Below are 22,708 nucleotides of genomic sequence, written 5' to 3' on the forward strand. Positions count from 1 at the left end.
GAGCTGTGGGGCCGAGCCGCGGCCGCGCACCTCCGGGCCCCGCGCCCCCCCGGAGACCCGCGGCAGAAGGAGCCGTGGGGAGGAGGCGGCCGGAGGCGCGGGGCGAGGCGAGGCTCCGGCGCTGCCCTCCCGCCGCACTTACCGGGGCCGAGGAGCGCGGCCATGGCGGCGCGGCGCGGCGGCTCCCGCCCGGCGGGGCCCAGGTGCCCGAGCGGCGCCGCCCCTTCAGCACCGGCCGCGGGACAGCGCCGCCCGGCCCGGCCCGGCCAGGCCCGAACAACACCGCCTCCGCCTCTGCGGCGGCCAGGGACAGCGAGCGGAGCCGGCCAGCCCCGGAGCGGGCTCTGCCGCCGCTGTCACGCCTCTGCTTACTTTTCTTCTCGTGCCACAGTCGCTGAGCCCGACTGCGTCCGGATGAGACGCGTGAGTCCTTCGGCATCTTCCAGGGGATCTGTCACTCCCTCTGCACTTAGTTGGCATTTGGTCTCCAGAGAAATTGACAGAGCAGGTCTTTGGCTCCTGCTTATAAGCTCTTTGGAAAATGCCTGTTGCTATGTCCTATCACCTTCTGTAAGCACTTTTCAACGCATTTTAGATGCGAATTTGTTTGTTTTCACCTCAGATGTGGAATACAATCTCGATCGGTTAAGGAGACAGAAGAGCTATGGAATACGTTGGACGGCAGACCAGGGGAAAAGAGAATTAATCTATAGTCTAGACCCAGACTGAACTATGAGTGTAACCTCAGGCGTTCAGTAAAATACCTCAAGAAAGAGTTTGCCATACAAAAGTCAGCAGCTGACTTGGTACTTAAAAATGAAGCGGTCAACCATAAAGGATGCAGTCATGCACCTGCTGGCTTCTTTGCTTTTGCAGTGGAAGGAGGAGGATGCAACAGATCCCTACTGATTTCTCCACGCTACTTCTTTTCACAGATGGCCTATCTCATACAGAATATGTTTAACTGTAGTTGGTCCTTAAAGGCCTAAACAAAAAGATGTCATAAAATTTCCAGCTTAGCTATCAGAGAGACAGATAGAGTGGTTGAAATCCTGTCCCTACTGACAAAGCAAAACATAACCCAAAGTCCAGATTTCGGTTATTTTTCTTAGCTGAGGAAAAATCAATTTTGTATGTAATTTCTCATATATTTTTTAACGCAGATTTTTAGCTTAGTTTTTTTTTTTTTATTAACTGAATTATTTATGTAAGCTCTTAACAAGAAAGTTACTAAATATTTGTTTGTGGGCTTTTTAAATTGTTCAATAAATATTACTTCACCCAATATATCCAATAGCCACTGAAAAACCTAATTGTCAAGTAGAAAGGACAGCCTGAGAGATTAATATAATTTCAGCTGTGAGACAAATTCTAGGTTGGAAAGCTAAATTTGCCTTTGCCTTAAACCATTGCATTATGCAGCAGTAGGATATGATACGTCATAGAGTGAGGGCTGAGTTAAACTAATGTTCAGTGTATTCTCCATCCTATAAAGCATTCTCCAGGTTAATAACACATATCAATTTTGATAATATCAGAGAATGAGATGGTTCTCTCTGTGCAGTCCAGAAGAAAAGGAAAAACATTGTGTTTTTGGAGGTGGAGACAGGGAGATATTATCTTACATTCATTGTGACTGCAAGGCACAAGCTTATCACTACAGTGACAGCAGTAAAGGAGAAACAGACCAGAATGTGAAATGTGTTGAGAGACAAAGCACCAGAATGATGGTGGCACAACAACTTATATCTGCAGGAACAAATATGCTGTGATTTAAACCAAATGTTTAATGCTGCTGTGGACAAGTAGAGACAATGGCATGAAAACTCTGTTTCTCCATTTCTCTCCATTTCAGTAGTGGAAATATTAGAATAGCAAAGCAGCTAGAGGTAACAAAATGCAATTAAGGCTCAGCTTTCAGATAATTTTCAGTATTTATATGCTGGATAAGACATGTACATTCATTATACCCTCTATTCTCCCAGCTATTTCTATCTCCAATGCTGGCTATTGCTCCCAGTGATTATTTTAATTAAAAATGGTATTTCTTGATTTTTTTAAAACTAAAGAAATAAAACCATAGGAATATTTTCATCAAAATATTTATTTTTGAATGAAAAATATTTTCATAAAAATAACCAGATATTTATCTTGATAACCATATTTCACCAATATTTAGCTTGATAAGCATAGTCTCTGTCAAAAATTCGTTAACGCTCTCTATCTATTCTCAGAATTTCAAATCCGATATAACATCTGATTGTAAAATTTGAGTCTGAAAGATATGCTGTTTACTCAATAGAAATTGTCCAGAGAAAACTCAGAATAATTTTCTAATGAATGTCTCATATTTTATTTATCTTCTCCACATAAAAAGTACTGCTAAGTTAAGAAATTCCTAGAAATGTTGGAACATTTTAATTCTGAAGACCTAGGTGAAAATAAGAAAAGATAAAAAAGAGAACAAAAGATATGCTTTCTCTTACAAAGACAAAATTAATTAAAATTAATTGTCTTTCTCTTACAAAGACAAATTCAAGGCCAGAACCTCCCTTTCTAACATGGCACAGAACACCTCCAGGCTCCAAAAACTGCCATTGACCTTCAGTAATGTTCTTGCCTCAGAACTAACTTAGCTAACACAATTTATCCCCCTGGCATTAAGGTAGAAGCAAAAAGAATACGAATCGTGTCAGCAGGTGCTTTTCACCCACTCTTTAGAAAGGAGCTAATTAGAAATTTTCCATGAGCATGACTGACACTGATATTTTAGTTCTTTGTTTGCTGGCCCAGGTTAGGAGTACTGTACCCTTTTCCTCTCTGTTCTCACAGGGATCTGGACAACACACCAGATGAAGCCTAAAAGTTTTGCTGGCCTTCCACAGTGACCCACGACCCTCTATGTTTGAAAAGTATACGTTCCCCTCTTACGCTGTCCAAGTTTTCTTAAATAACCATAGCTGTCTACATTCTTTCTCTTTCTTCAACGAAAAGCTAAAAATGCATTTTCTGAAATAAAAATAAAGCTTTGCCAAATCTGCATGTAATAGATATTTTTCAACTGTGAGCTGAAATATTTTATGTCTCAAATAAATGATTACTGATAACTATTTTGCAGCTGGGTTACTATAATAGCTTTTAATTTTTTGACTATTTCTTTGGTTATAGCTAAACAAAAGAAAAATTTAGAGGACTTTTTAAATTCCATTTTCCCATATCTGTAATGTTTTAATTCAGCAGCTGTTTGTTCAATCATTTCAAATTACATATATAAAAAAGATATATCTTGTTCAACACTCTTTAACAATTCTGCATTTTCCATGGTTGAAGAGCAAAAATAGCCTTCTCATGGTAAAGGAATTGAGATAGCTATGAAATCAAACCCTGCGGTGCTTTCCACAATTATTTGGGTTTTATTTTCTTAGAAGAGACAAAGCAAAATAATTTCTTGAAATAACATTGACATAATAGCTATACTTAAAAATTAGGCTTACACATAGGAATATTGAAATTCCTATTATTTTATTTGATACTTAAACATTCTGTCCATTTATATATTTTTCTTTATTCTTTTTTAATCAAAAAAAGAGTATTCTCCTTTTTCTCTTTAAATAGAAAACCTGAATATACAAATGAATGCAAATCCCTTTCTCTCACTTAACACCAGTGTAAACTAGGAGGAATTGCAACAATGTCAAGTAAAACAGCTGTTGGGGAAGCCTAAAGCATAAAGTGATTGAGCACTTCATAAAACTATAGTTGCCATGATAGACAGTACATTGCATGACTAGGTCAAAGGAAAACCTAGAAAAAATATTTACAAAAGGTAATCAAATAACACCTGGGCAATTAACAATTGGCTTTACAGAAACATTTGAATATATGACACAGTCTTCTTTCTAGGCCAAATTCTTTTTAATGAAAAACAAAGTCCTCCCTCTCATCTTACCCTTTCTTTTGAAAAATCTGGACTGAAACACAAAAATAGTACCACAGGGAAATTGTATCTCAGTTTCTGATAATTAGCCTTTTTCTAACCAATAGACCACATTCTTCTAGAAGACAAAATCTCCAGTGATGCACCATCTTCATCCTTTTAAGGAGAAAAACACAATACATAGTAGGAAGCTCCAGGCCAGAGAGATTATCCCATAAATAGATTTGTAGATTTGTAAATTGATTGTATCTTTAGTATTAAATAGCAGTTGAGAGAGAAGTCATGAAAATGAAAGACAACTAATATTTCCTGTGTCAAAGATTTTAAGAGATCTTCTAGAGCAACTCTTAAACATTACAGACTAAAATGAGCTACCAAAGTTAAAATGTCCTGACCTTCAGTGGTGCTGACACTTGTTATTCCTGTTGGCCTGAGTAGGAAATTTGAGCCTATAGCACCTTTGAGCATCACGTAAGTTTTATTTAAATGGTTATTTTCTAGGCACTCAAATCTGAGAAAGAAATAAAAAAAAAAGAAAAGGCTGTTTAAGTGTAACCTTATGAAAACATCTGACTTTCAGCACTGTGAATTCACATCTTAGAAGCATGTCTGTACTTAGAAAAGTAATGTGGACTCTCCCCAAATCAGTATGAAGTGAAAGTTCCATAATAAACATAGAACTTACTACAAGTGGATTTGCAGAAAAAGAAGTGCAAAGTAATGCCAGGATATCACTAGTGCGTAAGTAAGCATTCCTTGTACATGAGTCAATCACTTCTAGAAAGAGGATATAAATAAATCATGTTTGAGCCTTCTTTCAAATACTTATATTTCTTTATATGATATATTTTAGAACATTTCACAGCATCTAAAATATATAAAAATAAATATCTACAATATTTACAAAGTATGATACAATCCAATCTTTAAAAAGAATTGTAAAGACATGTTCTTTAGCTCATACTGAGGTAAGTAGGTTTCTGTAAGACTGAGAAGAAAGAGGATAGGCAGTTATTTTGAAGGAATCCCTTTGTCCAGTTGTAGTCTGTACCACAGCTAAAAGCATGACACCCTCTGGCAGTTGTAGTGTATTGAGCCAAAGTCACCCTTGCTGTAACTCCATCGAAGTAAGTTTAGTTATGCTAGGGACAAATTTATCCCACTCTGCATTCTCTGTTCTGACAGTGTCTTCTGCAGAAACCCTCATGGCTTCATCTATATTTGAAGTCATGTTCATCCCGGGTATGTGGAGATGCAGTTCCGCTGACTTCAATGGGCTGAGCATGGCTGGGATATCTGTAGATAAAAAAAAGGTTTTAAGATTGTTTCACTGCTTGTATCAGTTGGCTAACTCACTCTCTGATTATCTCTCTCTGAATACTTTGCAGGTGATAATCTAACAATAAAATGGTCTTCCAGAAAATGTTTCAAATTGCATTTGAAAATTTTAAGTGAAAGCTTCTTGACTGAAGACTAAGGGCATTTCTGATGCATAAATCTTGATTTTTTTTTTTTACTTTTCAACATTTTCATGTGTTCTACTACTTATTAATATGCACTATTTAGTAAATTGCCCCATGGGTCCTTATCCAGATGCCTCTCTGACCAGCAGGGCACCACAGCTTCCTGTTTACAAGTCAGTAATGGAATTATTGATAGTTTGGGTTTGAAGAGACATTTAAAGACAGTCTAGTCTAACTCCCCTGCCATAAGCAGAGGATAGAGAGAAAAAAATGATGATAAATGAGAAACAAAGGGTAAAACATAATTTACAGTCACACTGTCATATGGGTTTTGTATTTGTAACTTTGCTTGTGCCATACATAAAGGAATGGAAATTCTACTGAATTCAGGTGAAAATCCCCATTCCTTCTACATTGAACAAAAATCGGCTTCCCAGCTGCTCCTGAGCACATTCAATAGCCTACCTAACATGAAAAAGAACAGAAAATTTTGGAAAATAAATTAATATTAATATCTTATTTGATCAACCTAAGTCACACCAGAATGCATGCTAAGCAGATAATTTGAAATAGTAAAGGACATTATGGTACTTCAATCTCTACACCCAATTTTGTCCAAAATATTTGTTATAAAATATACCAGAACTTCAGATAATTAGATCAGAGTAGAATACAGCTGTTCATAAACACAGTCCAATGATAGGGAAAATAATTTTCATACTTTCAGGTGCTTGTTCTTTATTTACTTATGAGGCTAAAAGAAGTAGGTATCCAAAGAAAATACTTGTATAAAGTATGACTTCTCTACTCCCTCCCTATCTGCAACATGACTTCTGAAATAAATGTGAAGAAATTTTCTCTTGCCATTACATAATCAAAGTTATGGCATATTCTATAAAATATTTATTTTAATTTTCTTTTCTTGCAGTCAGTTCTTAATTTTAAACATCCTTCTCTCTTTGTGCTTAGATCCCAATATTGATGGATGCACAATTAGAATTTACTTCTATGGGATCAAAAGGCAAAGGGACCAGTATACTAACAGTGGGTAATAGATGCAGTACCATTTGATGGAATTGTGTTTACGTTGGACAATGCAACCTGTTCTGAAAGTTTTGAAATGTTATCAAAATTGCTGATCTGGGTGGTCAAGGATTTCCGACTCTCTGTACTGGCACGACCTCTGGTGAACCGTTCGTCATGGTGGCTGCGAATGCCAAGGATGCAACAGGAAAATGCTGCTTTAAATTCTTCTCTAAATTTCCCTGTCAACCACACAAAAATCACTCATGAAAAAAGTGTACCATAAACCACATTTCATCAAACTTTATAGATTGGTATATAAAGGAGTTATCTAGAGCAAAATTAATGTAAAACACCCAGATGCTCTTCTAATGCAGAAGTAGAAAATTACAGTTTAATCATCTTGGAGAAAGACAGAAAAAAGACAACCTTTCTAAGCAGACATGCAAGGTATGATGTGAAGACTGAATTATTATTGGTAGACAGAACGGACAAACTAAAATGATTAATTAAACCACCTCAAAGATAGTCTGCTGATTAATTACATATATAACAAAAAACTAATTGAGCAAATATAGGCTTGACAGATTGAATCCTCAATTGATATGTGAAATGAGAGAGCATGGCTAATTTGTGTTTTATCATTAATAGATTTTAAAAGAAGCTTCACAATGTTTGACAGTTCCATGCTTTTGGGGCTCAGAGGAAATTGTTCAGATCAGTCCCACACTACACACCACAAAAACACTACAGTGGGCCAATATGTATATGTATGAGAGGATCAATAGAGTTTTGCCTCCCTGTATTTAGCTGCAATACAACCAGTTCAGATCCTGATTCTGCTCTCCAAGCCAAATGACACATATTCAAACCAAGACAAATCTATAATAAGTAAGTAAACAGCATCTTGGCTGGTTCTTTGAAGTTGACCCTACTTGGCACAGTCTGGTCATGCAAGTACTATTAAAGACTCACAGCCTCCAAATCCCAATACTTGAACACAACATGCCAGTAGGGGACAGCCCCCGGACTGTGCTGCCTGCCAGAGAGCATCCAGGGAGTGTTTAGAGGAATGTAATTGTTTCCGATCCAAGTCATGCCAGGAACTTCTCTACCACATAAATGTCATGGACAGCCACACTCTAGCACTTGGACTCAGGCCCTGGCACACTCTAGGTTACTCATTGGTAAACAGCCTGAAGGCAATGGGATTCTTCTAGGAAGAGGATCTAGCTCCCACTGGAGGAGCTGAGCTGAAGTTAAACGGTCATTAATTCTTGCTATGGCTCATTACATTCAAATTATACGTTAAACTTGAATTCTAGGTAACTGTAACTTACCACTGAGGAAGTTATAAATAATAGGATTGGCTGCACTGTTTGCATATACAAGCCAGTGTGAGAATGTGAACCAGGCATATACAGTTTCTCTGTCATCAGCATGATTAAACATCCCAAAAACCCTACAGAAAGAGAAAAGAAAACCTGAAAGATGGCAAAATTAGAATTAATTTTAAAAGATTTTACACGTTCTAGCCTAATGTTCTCTCTGATGACCTATCTGGAGCATCACAGAAAGGCTGATTCAACAGTGCTCTCTTGAGAGAATCCTCTCCCCAACCCTCAGCCTCCTGTCTTGGTGGCTTAGCACAACAGAGACTTTACTATGGTGAAGATGCATGACTTTTTTACCGAGTAACTGAAGTCATCTGGTGTAGATAAGCCAAGAAAAGACTGGAAAAGTTGCTTCTGATGTACTCATGTCACTGAGCTTCCTGGGTCTAAGCCCACTCTCCAATACACTCTTTAGAGCACTCTCCAAATATCTCTTGAATTGAAAAGGCATTGAACTGCCCGCAAACCTGAAGCTACCATTTTTCCTCCAGTAAAATCTGCATTTCCCAGACTCTTTACACATTACTTCTGCCATTTAAATGAAAATATAACTCTGGGCCTACTCTGCTACTGTTGTTGAGGCAGGCTGTGTATTTCCTCTGTTTCAGGTTGTAGGTGGCCTGAACCATCTTTTGGAAATAGTTCTCTCTCTAGATTTTCTACAGAGGGACTTGCAAATGAAAAGTATTTAAATTAGGCCTCAGGGAAGAGCCAGAATTGAGTGGGATGTACTTAAACCTTGAAACTATCTCTTAAAAACTAAAATGTTCCAATAACACCCCAACTAAAAAAGCACCAATAACATGCTTGTTATTTTTAGGATATTCTGCCTTCTGCTATGTGCCATTACTTATTGGTATTCCAGAGGGCTCATGAGGTGCAAGTTTACCAAAGCCTCAGTCTGTCAGGCACTGTAAAAAAACCAAGAGTGTAGACACATATGAAATGCACAGAGAGGAAAAGATGAAAAATTAAAATAAAGCTTCATAGGACCAACTGAAGGGTTAGCCTAAGATCTCAAAACTCTGTATAAGTAGCTTAGGTTTGAACTCAGCATTTCACAGTCCTCAAAGCCAAGCCACTCTGCTGCTAACCTTCAACTGCTGCTTCAGGTGACTACCCTGGGGGCATTTACAGCAAACAAGCTGTAATCCCATGTAAATGACAAGGTTTAATGAGGAGATAGGTTCGATCATTTTCATGAGGAAGATCTTGTTAATAAGACTTCCACAATCTGGCCTCTAGTTTAAGTACTGTGGATAGGTTTTATATATATATATATAAAAAATACATAATAGATAATATTTTCTTGTGATTGTATGCTTATTTTCCACTTCTTTATCATGCAATAAGTAAGCTTATCCATCAAAAGTATCTGCCAGAATAAAAGGAATCTTGTAACAGACAGAAAGCTTTACCAAGTGTTTCTATTTTGGGATAAACTTTACCTTTTCAAGACATTGAGGATGCTGATTGGTAGATAGCAAAGTGCAAAAACCAGAAGGACAACCATCAGCATACGTGCTGTTTTCCTTCTTGCACGAATCTGTTTTATTTCAGCTGCCACAGCACTAATCTTTGACTTTGTTGATTGTCCCAGCCCACGGGGCTGTGCTGAGGGCTGCTGAGGCTTCCATTTCTTCTGAACAACAGAAGAAGTTCCTGGGATCTAAGGCAGACAAAATAAGGGGCATTTTGAAAAAAAAATATTTTAAAAACTGATTTTTTTCCACAGATATAACAAGAAAAATAGACAGCTTGACACACACAATGTAAGCTCACACAGATAAAAAGGATTTTAAAATTAAATTAATTGACGTTGCTGCAGTAAACTAAATTTCAGACACACTAGAGGGACTGCATAAAAAATTGTGTTTTATTCACAGATATCAACTGATGCCCTCAAAATTTCTGTACTTCCCACATACCTTGCCTTGCTTGTGTCCTCAAACTATTAAAATTATTAACCCTATCGCTGCAATTACATTGCTATAAAGGTCTACATTAAATGTTTTGTTGTATAGCAGAGTAGTTTTCCCCATTAATATGCTGCTAATATAAGATACCAAACAGTTTTCCAGTACTGGAAAATGAGGATTTAAAGCCTGCATGGCTTTAAGTGCCATAAAACTTCATACATGCAACCTGGATGACAGTGAAGTAACTAAACAAATAATCGCAGCTGAAATGTGGATATCTCTGCAAATGTCTTTAAAACTGAGGGAAATCATGGAAAGGTGACAAGACACAGAAAGAATTGGTTTAGTCAAAGCCATGTTGCAATGAGCATATGTAGGATGATGCTATTAAAAAAAGAATTGTTTTTTTGTTTTCTGTGCCCTCACATAAAACAAGCCAAGTTAAACAATTTTGCTTCAGTTCTTTTAAATTACTTCCTGCCTGCAGCGAAATGTGAAAGACTGCAGATGTCAAGGACTTTCTCAGAGAACTCTTATTACAATTACATTTATAATATTTTCAGTGTCATACAGTGTGAAAACCTTTTGGCTGTAAATACAGTTTTATTGATGTGTAGCACAATTGTGTGCAGGGTGACTATTCTTGTGAAATATTTCAAGTTCAAAAGTATCTGGAAAGTTCACATTGTCTATTGTAAGCTTTTTTTAGTTTTTTATAATGGGGCTTATCCAGAAAAACTGACCAGAAAATTATGAATTTTTTATATTTATTTAAGAAAGATAAAAGTAAACTAAAAAGCATGCACATTCAGAATTGTTCTAGAAAAACTACTATGTTGAGGTTTTTTGGTTGTTTTTTGGTTTAGTTATTTGTTGGCAGGGGGAGGGCGTTGTGTGTGAATATCTTCCTTGCACAGACAAGCCCTTAGATCAGCATTTATGCGCACCACCAAACATGATTTACAACTATTGGAATATTTTGGCAAAGTTGCCATGTAATGACCAGGAAATCTATGAAGCAAAATTGGAGATAAGTTATAACATTTGGCTTTTTCTTGTGTATCCATGGATTTAAAACAACTCAGCTTTACAATTGCACATCTGTCCTATTGCAAGGGGTTTCCCTACCTGGCTGTGGGGTGTAGCAGAGAAGTGATAGAATGAGAGGAAATGGTCTCAAGTTAAGCCAGGGAAGGTTTAGATTGGATATAAGGAAAAATTTCTTCACTGAAAGGGTTGTCAAGCCTTGGACCAGGCTGCCCAGGCCAGTGGTTGAGTCAACAGTCCTGGAGATACTTTAAAGATAAGTGGATCTGGCACACAGGGACATGGTTTAGTGGTGGACTTGGCAGTGTTCGGTCTGTGGTTGGATTCCATTAACTTAAGGGCCTTTTTCATTATAAGTGTTTTTATGATTCTATGATTAAGTATGTATAAGTGTATACATGGGACCATAATGCATATATTTGCTTTTTGGTAATGAATCAGTCATAGAGATAATTTTGAAGCATTTGTGTAATCCCAATGTTTTATGAAAAGCCTATTAGCGGTGGATAAACAAGTACTAAAATTTAGAGTTACTTTCTTATGCACCTTTTCTCTATCTCCTCAGATAGTTATCAAGGGGTTTATAACCAAAGAAAATCTCTCAAATGTAGTATCAGCTTTCAAAGATTGGAAGGGTATATTTCAACTACCAAAAAAAAAAAAATTATGGAGTTGCTAATTATTAATACAAATGGACTTTAGTGTCAATGCACTTGGACATCAGAAAATTGAAGCATACTTGAAACTTGATATTAGAAATCGTGTATCAACACTCTCATCATAAGTGCATTCAGTTCTGTGTGTTCAGAAGCAGTTTTTAATCTACTTAAAATCCACACAAGAATATAGACTTCTAAATCACTATTTCCTTGCTAATCATTAAAATAAATGACTCAAAATTTCTAGTATTTTTAAAATTATTTTTCTTGTCTTTATAAAGGTGAATTGTTAATTCAAAGATCTGCTTGATTTATACAATCAGAAATTTTAAGAGCTATTACACAAAGTACGGTAACAATAACTTGTAAATCAATGTTCTATTTTTCATCTGAAAATTTGCATGCACAACACATTACATTTTAAAAAAGAACCTTTAGAAAAAATGTAGGGCATAGAAAGCATCTACTGTTTGTTGTGTTTTTTTCTATCATGAACATCTGAAAGGCTCATTGTACCTTGCAATAAGATCACCACATTTACCTGAATTTCTGGTAAACAGCATGATTTTTATTTTAAACTGTTACCAAAGAATACATTTAGAGCACTGAATTCATTTGTGCTGCATGACTGATTACAGCACACCTGCTGCACTTAGAAAAGTGCCTGATGGCTGCAGCCAAGTCAGAGTTGATAGTAGATGTGCAGTGGTTTTAATTTCACTTAGCACAGCCTCTTGTACATAATGCTATCATCTAGGCCAGGCAGAGACAGCTGTAATTTGGCACCACCGATAGCACTAAGCCTGTAGTAGAAATTCTCTTCCAGCCACTGAAAAATAAAGGATCATCCTAACCTTGTCAGCATGCAAGATGAATAGGGAGAAGAAATATTGTGAAGAATAAACAGACCAGCTAAAACAACTGGGGAATGGAGGCAGGGGGAACCCCAAAATAAAGGTTGGTTTCCAGTCATTCAGCTTCTGTTCTGCATCTGAACCAGCAATTTCAACTACGTGTAGGTTAAGAACAACTGTTTTCCATTAACTTAGTTAATTTAGAGCTTGAGAGGGTTGGCAGGTTGTAAGGAAGGTATAGAAGAGAAGGTTGAGAAGGATTATTGTGATAAAGTCATTGGATGATGCAGGACAGATTCAGCAAGGAAGAGCATATTAAAAGTATGTTTAGACTGAACTGAATAACAAGACTAAGCAAGAAATCCTTTGTTCTGGAGAAGAGTGTTCTCAAACTGTAAAGGTTAAATTTTATCTCCAAGATATCTTGTTAATTAATCTTATCAACCTAAGAAATTAAAAGCAAAAATAACAGTTTAAAGCATGATAAATTTAGCAATTTAAAGCATAACAAGCATGATAAACAGCAGTTCTGGTTTAACCTAATCTGATTAAAGTAACAAGAATTGCTGTTATGACTTATGGAAGATAAAAGCCTCAAAGTGGATTTGGTACTTCCTGTATATGAGTTACTTGCAAGAGATATAGTCTGTCAGCATAAGACTTGATTTTTAATTTTATCATATGTATATCTAGAAATCTAAAGTCTATTTATAATTTCTTTGATGAATCAATTTGAACTGCATGAAAAATGTTTCTCATAGGGCCGGTATTAGCCCTTGCCCAGGACAGCCTCAAAATTGGATGGTATCAAACAAGCTGGTGAGAGAAAAGTGATTCATGCCCATATGTTGATGGAAATATGAACCATTGTTAGAAGCACTTGAGAGAGAATATCTTGCATTATTTCTTCTACAGGATGAGTTTATTGTCCTTTACAGAATTACAGGGCAGCTGGTGGTGGACTACAGCTGTAGATAAATCCTGGACAAAGCAGGAGACAGAAGGGAGCACCACAGACTGGTGCATGACAAATTGCAGTTCACACACACAAAATAATTTTTAAAGTTTCCTGAAAAAAAACTACATCTTTTTTGACACTTAAATTCAAATGTTCTTTGTCTGTTTGTCTTGGTGGGTTTTTTAGTTTGTTTTGTTTAGTATTCTTGTTTTCTTTCCTGTATTTTTTATTTGAAGCTTGAAAGAAACAGATGTTCACATTAGAAATGGTGTCAATTATTTGTCATCAAATCACATCAAATGTTATTGGTAACAGCCAGATTCACATCAGGCAATTCCAGTCTCCCAGTACTGATAGTTAGAGCTTCTAGTTTTCATTTCGTTCAGATTGGACCTGCCACCAACCCGAGTAAGAAAAATAAAAATAAAACTAACAAAATAAGAAAGCCAGTCTTAAATTTTGACTGCTACAGGAGATTTTAGCAGTATAAATAAGGTCACCTAAGGTATTTTGGTAATCATTTCAGATACAGTGAGGGAGATCTTTCTTCTAAGTATAATCAATTTTTCTGTTGCCTTTTGCTTTCCTTCTCTCTAACAGAAAGCCCTTCACAGACAGAAAACGTGAAAGCAGTTTACTTTCTGACTCCCTTAATTTTTCAATACATCTCAATGCTTACCCAAGGTGTCTGTACACCAGAATGGATGTAAAAATCAAAGTCTTAAGCGACAACATGGAGTTTATAAAGAAAGAGGTTGTACATGGGAATCTGCACAAAGTTGCAAGAGCGAGTAAACAGAGCCAGTGCTAAGTGACTTACCTGGCGACACCACAGCTTTCGGAATATTTGCAAATACGCCAACACCATAAGACACAGTGGTGCCATGTATGTCACCAGAAAAAAGCATGTGTGATACATTTTGGGGTAAACCTCAGCTGGAAAGAGAATTCAAATAGGAAAGTTGAATTTAAATATACATATATTTCAAAATCACCTTAGGAAAATTATTCATATAGATATGCATGTATTTTTTAACATAATAGGAAAATGTACCAAATATTATGGTCAAGATTTTTTTTTAATCACTTCTAGATACATTCTATTAGAAACATGCTTTTTATCTCAAGGATCTCCTATATCACATTACTGATTTCTTATCATATTATTTCTTTACTTTCTATTTTACTTTTTGTTAAAATAGTGATGGATTAATTTTGTTATCTAAAAATGAAATGTTATCTAAAAGTGAAAATTTTTGTTATCTAAAAAGAGGTAAGTAATCATCCAATCTAACCCATCCTTGTCATATTGAAAGGTTGTGTAACTGTCTTCAGTTTTAATTCTGCAAATGCTACTAGTTTACTATGCAAATTCTGCAAATGCTACATTTACTACTAGTTTACTAGTCCCTGAGTAAACTGCACCTATAAACACTGCAACTGCAAACTACAGCACACAGGACACTGATGGGAGGAAAGACAGACATTTCATAAATCACTGTTTGGTGGCAGAATATGTTACTAAGACTCAGTAATTAATTATTATATTTTAAAAATAGAATCAATACATTCAAGTGCTTTAAACCTAGGCTATCTCCAGGATGTTTTTTAACTCAGCTTTAACATTAATGAGTTTGGTACTGTTGTGTTCTAATTTCCCATATATCTCTTTTCAAAAGACAATTTATGAATGTTATTTGCTTAGAGAAAACATTAAAAGTGCTGTGAGTGTATTGTGTAAGAATGTTGCATCTTAAGCTCCATTAGTAGTTTATACCAGAATGTGCACTGCCTGAAAACTTGTCTTCTTTTGTAACATTAATTGTAGTTTGCCATTACCAACTGTTGCTATTAATTAGAACTTAACATCTATGGATGGCCTCAGGAATGGAATGAACATTTTGGAGAGCAACAACACATAGCAGAAGAGAAACTGCACCTCATGAAGAGTTAAATTGCAAAGTAATCCTAATCATTGAGCCTTGGATAGAATAAAGAAGGAAAGTTTATGTTAATTTCCAGAATTTCCAAATGTTTCAGGATTATAAGGTCTGCAAGAAATTCTGTATTGATTGTTGTTTTAATAAAAATATTAAAAAAAAAAAAAAAGAGTTGCACAAGATCAAACCTTTGGTGCATCAAAATTATTTTCTGTTTGTTAAAGTGACTGTGACTGTGGACCCTATCAAAGAAAAGCATGCCAGGAGAATCTCAGAGCTTGTTCAGACAAAGATATACAAAGACTTGCTCCATAACTCTCACAGCAGGGAGGAGAATACCATCATGTAAATTCCAGGCTCACTCTTAAATGCAGACTCAAGTAATCTCCCACTTGTCATTGGACTTGAAAGTGCCACCTGGAAGTGTCAGTCAGAAAACCTTCAGTATCAAGGAGATGGAAACCTGCTACAGAAAAATACAGCCAATCTTCCTTCCCAGCAAAGGTAATAGAGATGCTGCCACAGACATTTGATAGTTTTGATGGATCAGGGTTCAGAAAATTCAGATGAGTAGTATTTGACATCTTACTTGCTCTAAGATCCTGTAGCAAAGCAGTTTACCAACTCTTAACTAGCAGCTGCAGTTACTAACTATTGTCAATATCCCTTGGGGAGCCAGACCATTTGGGGCAGTTTTTTATAAGTGGCATTAACCTGAGATTATATGTTGATTGATAATCCCAAACTTGCTTTTGCATTCCAGAAAATGCAGCCCCACAGCAGTCCTGCTAGCCAGGGAAGTACTGATATGCATGCTTCACAGGTGGGGAGATTAAGGAGAGACTGGAGTAACGTGACTGGCTGGGATCACAGGAGGTCAGAATTTTAAGTACATTCTTTCTGCTCAGGAGGAGGTGCCACCTGCCCCATCAATGCTCTGCCGGCAGACGGGCCCCTTTCAGGTAGAAGCACGGTACATATTTAAAAGGCCATCTGGAGTTTATGACTTCCAATTTAGCATTCCAAGTAAAGTAAAACATTAAATGAGCCTAGCTATCTACAAAGAACTGAGGACCAGGTTGGAGGAAGATCCTAACACTTGCCTTTGAAGTTTAGCCACCTGGAAAGTGCCAGCTGCTAAACATCAAAGGAAACCTGTCCCTCCTCCACCCAGGGCAAAGCCCTTTGCAGAACTTTTCCCTAAGAAGCATGACTCTGTTTAGCTTCTCAAGCCAAAGAAAAGCTTTAAAGCTGTTTGACAATCACAGCAGCAAGAAGGAGGAGGGCTGGCCAAGGATACCATTCATTTATCAAGTGAGTTCCAGGCTCCTTAAATGCAAACATCAATCAGTCTGTGGTCCTGCCTGACTGGGACAGCTGAAACTCTTACAGCCAAGCAGAAGAGGAGAAAAGTGTCCTTGCCTTCCGTGGTCACATAATGGACTTCGGGACAGGGGGTGATTGTTCTTAGCTGGAGTAACCATCTCTTTAAGAATAAAATAATGATGCTCATGTCTCTGGCTACTATTCTCTTGAAAAGAGAGAATAAAACATAAAGCAAACAGGTGGTCATAGGGGTTGGACTGGGTTCAGATCAGCATTCCTACTCAGCTTCATTCATACACTGTAATTACCCCAGCTGATAAAGGATCAGTACGTTAGAACAAGCTTTCATCTGTCTACTACAGGGGTTATTAAACACATTTTAAAATTTTTTAAAGCTTCCCTCTCTACCTGGTCTTCCATTCCCAGCCTGAAATCAGTAGATTGAAACTGGATTTTTGCCAAAATTTTGCTATATTTGTGTAAATATATATATACATATATGTATACATATACATGTGTAATCAAACCGAAATAAACAGACTCAAAACATTTTGATATGTCTAGCAAATTAAATAGTCCATTTAGCCATAGTGCTTAAAAAAATTGGTATTCCTGACAGCTTCTTTAAGAATAAGGAAAAGCAGGACTATCAAGTTTGTTGAACATCAGCAGAGTCACCAGGTTCCCTAATCTTAGGAAGATACCCATGAGGTTTTGGAGTTACCAACATAGAGAAGCAATGTAAATAAAAGTGTACATTTTTAAAATGAAGCTTAATAATTAGGGATGTTAGGAAGTGGGTGCCAATAGCACAAAAAAATCAACCACATAACGCACTGCCTCCAAATTAAGTCCCTATGTCAGAGTACTTATGGTTAGCTAATACTAAAATTACATTTTGAAACCTAATATATTGTGCTTGAGTTATCAACTTACAATAACACCCAGCATAATTTTAGTATTAGAAATATTCTGACTTCCTCCTGCATTAAAATATTCCACAAATTTTTCATTAAATTCTGAACCTTTTGATAAACAGGATGTATAAAGCTTCTTGCAGTACTGCAATTTCCAGCTATTTGTTTTCCAGAATTAAGAGAATGTGGTTTTTGTACTATTGTATGAGTAGTCTAAGAGGAAATGGAACACAAAGTCTTTCCTTTGTTTCCATTCAACCATGCAGTTTTGGAAAAGGATTATCTCCATATTCTTTTTATCACTTGCTTGGCTAAAGCACTTTGGCTAACACTCTCTTCTTGAATAGCTCTAAGACAACGTACTTAGCTGACTTGGACACATGGTGAACTCATTTTAATATACATTTCTTTTATTTTGGCACTTTATCATCAAATTCAGCACGGTAATTACAGGCCATTATAGAACTGTGGCCAACTCTGGCTCCTTAAGTGAGCCCGCATAGGTCACATGTTGGATCCTTCTGCACTCCCAAATAAAATATTGTTATTAGACAGTACTCAAGATGAAAAACCCTCAGCCTAGAACTGGCAATGCATTTTACATTCAGGAATGCCAGAAGCAATTATAAAGAAACTGAGCCCTGCTTTAGGCTGAACTATTGCTCCATTTGCAGTCACTGGCAGTCTTTAACATTCACAGTTTAACATCCTCGGAACATATGGTGTACATGATTCTCTGCGAAGATTTTATCAGATGTATTGTAATTTTAGACAGCATTAATTGTATGCAGTTCTAAACAAAGCAACAAACACCCAAATACAACCCCTTTCTCTAAATTGGTTCTCCTGTAGGATTTTCTCAGGGCCTCCTCAGTGTGTGCAACATCTACATCTCCACCTTCTCTTTACAAAGAAAGGTTATTTGTAGTAGCATGAATTTCCCTCTCCTTCAGCATCCTCCTAGTTAGCTCTTTCTTTGACCCTCTATATTTGCATAGTCAAAAAAGGCAAAAAAAATCCAACAAAAATGTAACTATTTTCTTTAAAATTGTTAGCTTTTTATTTCTTCTTCCAGCTTTAAGGCTCACCACTCTTTTCAAACCACTGCCTTGTTACCCTTTTCTTTTGTTCTTCTTTTTGGGGGCCTTTGTGATTTCAAACACTATTTTTCTGTAGGAAAAAAACACATATTCTATGCTTTGACCTAACTCAGAGTCCTTAGACACTTTCTAATGGGAAATTAGAAATTAGAATAGGAATGGGAATTATTTTTTAATGACACTCTATAGTCTGAAAGGGATGTATATATATATATATATATATATATATATATTATCCTCATTGTAAAATATGGTTAACTCTAGTTTTACTAAGCAATTTTGAGAAATCTGCTTGTAATTTAACGCATAAAAAGATTCTTCTTTCAAGTTACTCTGATTAGCTATTATTAGAACATGGAGATTTTCTTAAGGATATCCAAAATGCACCAGCAGAATAACTAGCAATGATAGTGCATTGCCATTAGAAGGATTATTCATTAAAAAGGCAGCAAGATAAAAATAGGATTGTTATCTTTCCCTGGAGTGAAAAGCTTCCCATTTCAGGAAACTTGTTAATATAAAATTATTATTTTCATACTCAATATAAATAAAAATTTAAAGAAAAATTGGAGTGTTTGCACACCCTTTCTGAAGTCAGACACAAAGAAATTTATTCTATACACAAGTATCTGCCTTTATTACAATCCCTTTTATCTCTCTAAACATCCAAGTGAAGACTCACATCATAACCTGAAGACCAGTAGATTTAAATTTAGACAAATATACTCCATAGGAGTAGAGTCTTGCAAGCACACAGGAGTTTGGGTTGGTTGTTTCTTGTTGGTTGTGTCTTGTTCTTTTTTTGTATAGTGGGTGCTTCACCTCAGGCTGAAACTACTTCAGCACAACTGAACAAGAGGCACTCTTTAAAATATTTCTAAGCCTACCACAGACTCTGTAGTTCAAAAGCAACACTTTCCTATTGGGAATTAAAAAGTGGCCAATACAGAGCTGGAAATTCTGAGATTACATTCCCTGATGAAATGCTCTCTTGACTTCCTAATTAATTAACCACATCATTTCCTAGGCTGAGATGAAAAGAATCTTTGCTGCAGAGTTAACCCTGAAGTGATGAAGGCATGAATAATTGGTTCTGCACCAAAATGAGTGGACAAAAATAGTACTTGAAATGAATGTTGTGAAAGAAGATTGTCACATAACTGCTGCAGTATCCTGCAGCAGAAGGGGATACAAAATTTTTCACAGATGAAGAGAGAACACTAGAAGTAAAGAGCAGATGTGTCCTCTCCAATGAAACACTAAGTACAATACAGCTTAACAGAGGCTTCCTCTCTACTACAAACTTAGAGCACACCTTTGTCAACAATGAGCACCAGTGAGCTAGTGGCCACCTCTACTCCCTTGCCTTGTCCCAGAGGACTAACTGAAGGAGAAAAAGAGCAGGGAATGTGATTCCCAGTGTCTTCTCATTAATCCTCTGGTGGCTCTGTGAAAGCCGTTAGCAGGGAAGGAACTTCCAGAACAGCACATGGAAGAGCCCTCAGCAGTTCAGGCTGTTTAAGATAATTTATCATGATAATTAAGTACAGGTGATCCAGTTGTATTTTATCATAATTGTTCACAGGACTGGAATCTTCTTCTACAGAGACAGATCTGGGAGAATATCTTATTCTGTTTTAGCCGGACTGAAGGCTTTTAAACAGGCACCTTTTAGTTACATGTTTTGGCAAACTTGGCTTTATTTTCCTGTGTGTGAATAATGGTATTACTGAGGGCCATTATATCCAGTGTCAGAGTCACAGCATGTAACTCATGCACTGTTAGCACTGGAGGTCTGCCAAGGCCCACCAGAGTCGAGCCCTAACCATTCGGGTGGGTGGCTCACACCACTTGCTGTGAACGAAGACAAAATAGAAGTTACTCCCTGGCAATCCTTATAGCTTCATTCACACACAGAACATGTTAGATTCAAAGTTAATCTGGAAGGGCAGGATTACACTTACTGTATAGACTAATTTGTAACTGATTTCTTCCCCAAAGTTTTTGAATGATTTTGTCCATGACAAATTTCAAATTTTAGTTTAACTCACTACCCTATATTGATGACACTGCTGTAAATTCTGCAATGACATTTATCTGTAATTTGCATTGAACTCCCAGGAGATACCCATAAGCACTAGTCAAATGCCAGCAATTAGCAAAATACCTGATAAACAGAAAAATCTGTTCTTGCATAGTTACTTCTTAAAGCTAAATACTGAAGTCTTTGTAAACCTGCAATGTCCATCAGTCACAGAATTATATAGGCATAAGCACTGAAGGGTGGGAACATTTCTGAACTCTGGGAAGCATTAACATCGTCATGACACTTGTCAGCCTCATTCATTTAAACTTCATTTAAAATGTACTTTAAGCCTCAACAACACAAAAGAAATTCCCAGAGATTTCACAGAATTTGAAAAGTGATAGTTCCAGGAAAGCATATATAATCAAGAACATTTTGTGTTATGTTTATACAATTTGACTTCATATTAACATCTCCTGATATTTTGATTATTTTATAGCGGTACAAACTCAGCTCTTATGGTCAATGACAGACTCACCTCCCCAGTGCTCATCACACACTGTGAACAAGGTGGTTTTATTGGCTAATCCTGGGAACACACTGCTGCACTCCATAACAATAGCCTGAGGAATCATTATGATGCAGGACACAATCCAGATAATTATAATGCTGTTCCTTGCTCGCTTGGCTGTGCTTTTAAACATCAAAGGGTGACAAATTGCATACCATCGATCCAAAGCAATGCAGCTGAGTGTTAGGACAGACACAGAGACAGAAACTGTCTAAAGAAAAAGGAATATTCTGTAAATACAAATGTAGGGCTTTTTCCCAGAGTTTCAAAAATAATTTATCGCATTTTTCCCCCAGAGTTTTAAAAATTATTTCTATTTTCAACATAGTTAGTTCTTTATCTGCAATTGTTAAATAGACTCCCAGAAAAAAGACTCCTTTTAAAATAATTTCTTACAGAATTACAACAGATATCCTCATCTGCTGAACTCCTACTAGAATCTACAGGACAATTCACACATTAAGATGCTAACTAAACTGAGTAAGTGTTGCAAAATCAAATTGTGAAAAAGAAAATTTAATCAACTGGAAATTTATAAAACTTAATCTGAAAACAAAAAGCTTTTAAAACATTAGACTGTGAATTTAATCTTTTTTTCTTTATAGAAAAATTAGTTGGTTTCTATGTTATATTAGCATACTAGAGCCATTATTTTGCTTTTTACTTTACAAGAACAGTGAAACTCAGGATCTCATGAAAAAGTCCTTGACAACAATCAGCTTAAGGCAGATTAAGACATTTTACCTTTTATTCACTAAAGGAAATAACCTATCACTTCAGTTTTATTCTTTCAATTCGTATGCTAGGTGATCACTTACTCTTCAGATTTTCTTTCAGATTTTCTTTCACTAGAAAGGAGGTTTTGAAAAACAAAGTTGTGATTTTGATTGTATCAAGTAGAGCTCATAGCTGCTGGAGAACATTGCCTTTGACAATGTGGCTCTTTGGCCACAGATGTATCTTCTGCAAATATAAACTGCTGCAGGCAGGGAGCTGATGATCTGCATACACTCTGAGTACTGCTTAATTCTTCTGAATTTTAATGACTACAAAGCCAAGCACTTGTCATTCTAGTTTGCCCAGTCAGTTCATCCATACACCTACTCTTAGGGAAGGCATTTGTCAATCATTTTGATGCAAGTATTTTCAAAACTAGTTAAGTAAATGAGTAGAAGCAATTGTTGCTTAAGGCAGACAATCTGATCAACTCCCAGTGAACCTGGATACTTTGACACAAAACCAGTAAACACAAAAAAAGCCCATACTGCCTTCAGAAGTTGGATTCTCTGTCCTGGATACTTGTGTAGCTGTTCAGAACCACACAGACAAAATATTAATAACTTTATTTCTATTTACAGATATTTCTATTGCTTTACATCCTTTCTGAATCATTTAAAAAAAATCACAAAAAGTAAAGAGCATCAGAAAAATGTCCCCAAAAATGTATTGCCAAAGTCCAACAATCAGATGGATCAAAACCATTCTTTATTATGCATAATCACATTCCACAGTCTTTTAGGCCTCAGCATGTACTCTGAGATACCTACTCAGTATCAGGTATAGACATTCATTGG

At 36.6% G+C, this 22,708-nt stretch overlaps 1 protein-coding gene across 1 annotated transcript in view; it reads right to left on the bottom strand.

Annotated features, from left to right (window-relative positions):
* Positions 1 to 5,039: 5,039 nt before the first annotated feature.
* The window catches only part of HCRTR2 (hypocretin receptor 2), a 31,934-nt gene continuing 14,265 nt past the window's right edge, over positions 5,040 to 22,708 (bottom strand). The window contains exons 3-8 of the mRNA XM_005518107.2: positions 21,102 to 21,345; positions 14,075 to 14,190; positions 9,266 to 9,486; positions 7,764 to 7,885; positions 6,465 to 6,665; positions 5,040 to 5,233 (exon numbers count right to left, since the gene is read on the bottom strand). Coding sequence (XP_005518164.1) covers positions 5,040 to 5,233; positions 6,465 to 6,665; positions 7,764 to 7,885; positions 9,266 to 9,486; positions 14,075 to 14,190; positions 21,102 to 21,345 — 1,098 coding nt within the window. The remainder of the gene's footprint in view (positions 5,234 to 6,464; positions 6,666 to 7,763; positions 7,886 to 9,265; positions 9,487 to 14,074; positions 14,191 to 21,101; positions 21,346 to 22,708) is intronic.

This window comes from Pseudopodoces humilis, chromosome 3, assembly GCF_049639895.1.
Source record: "Pseudopodoces humilis isolate 2021_Gansu_Grassland_sample_001 chromosome 3, ASM4963989v1, whole genome shotgun sequence".
NCBI classification, from domain to species: Eukaryota; Metazoa; Chordata; class Aves; order Passeriformes; family Paridae; genus Pseudopodoces; species Pseudopodoces humilis.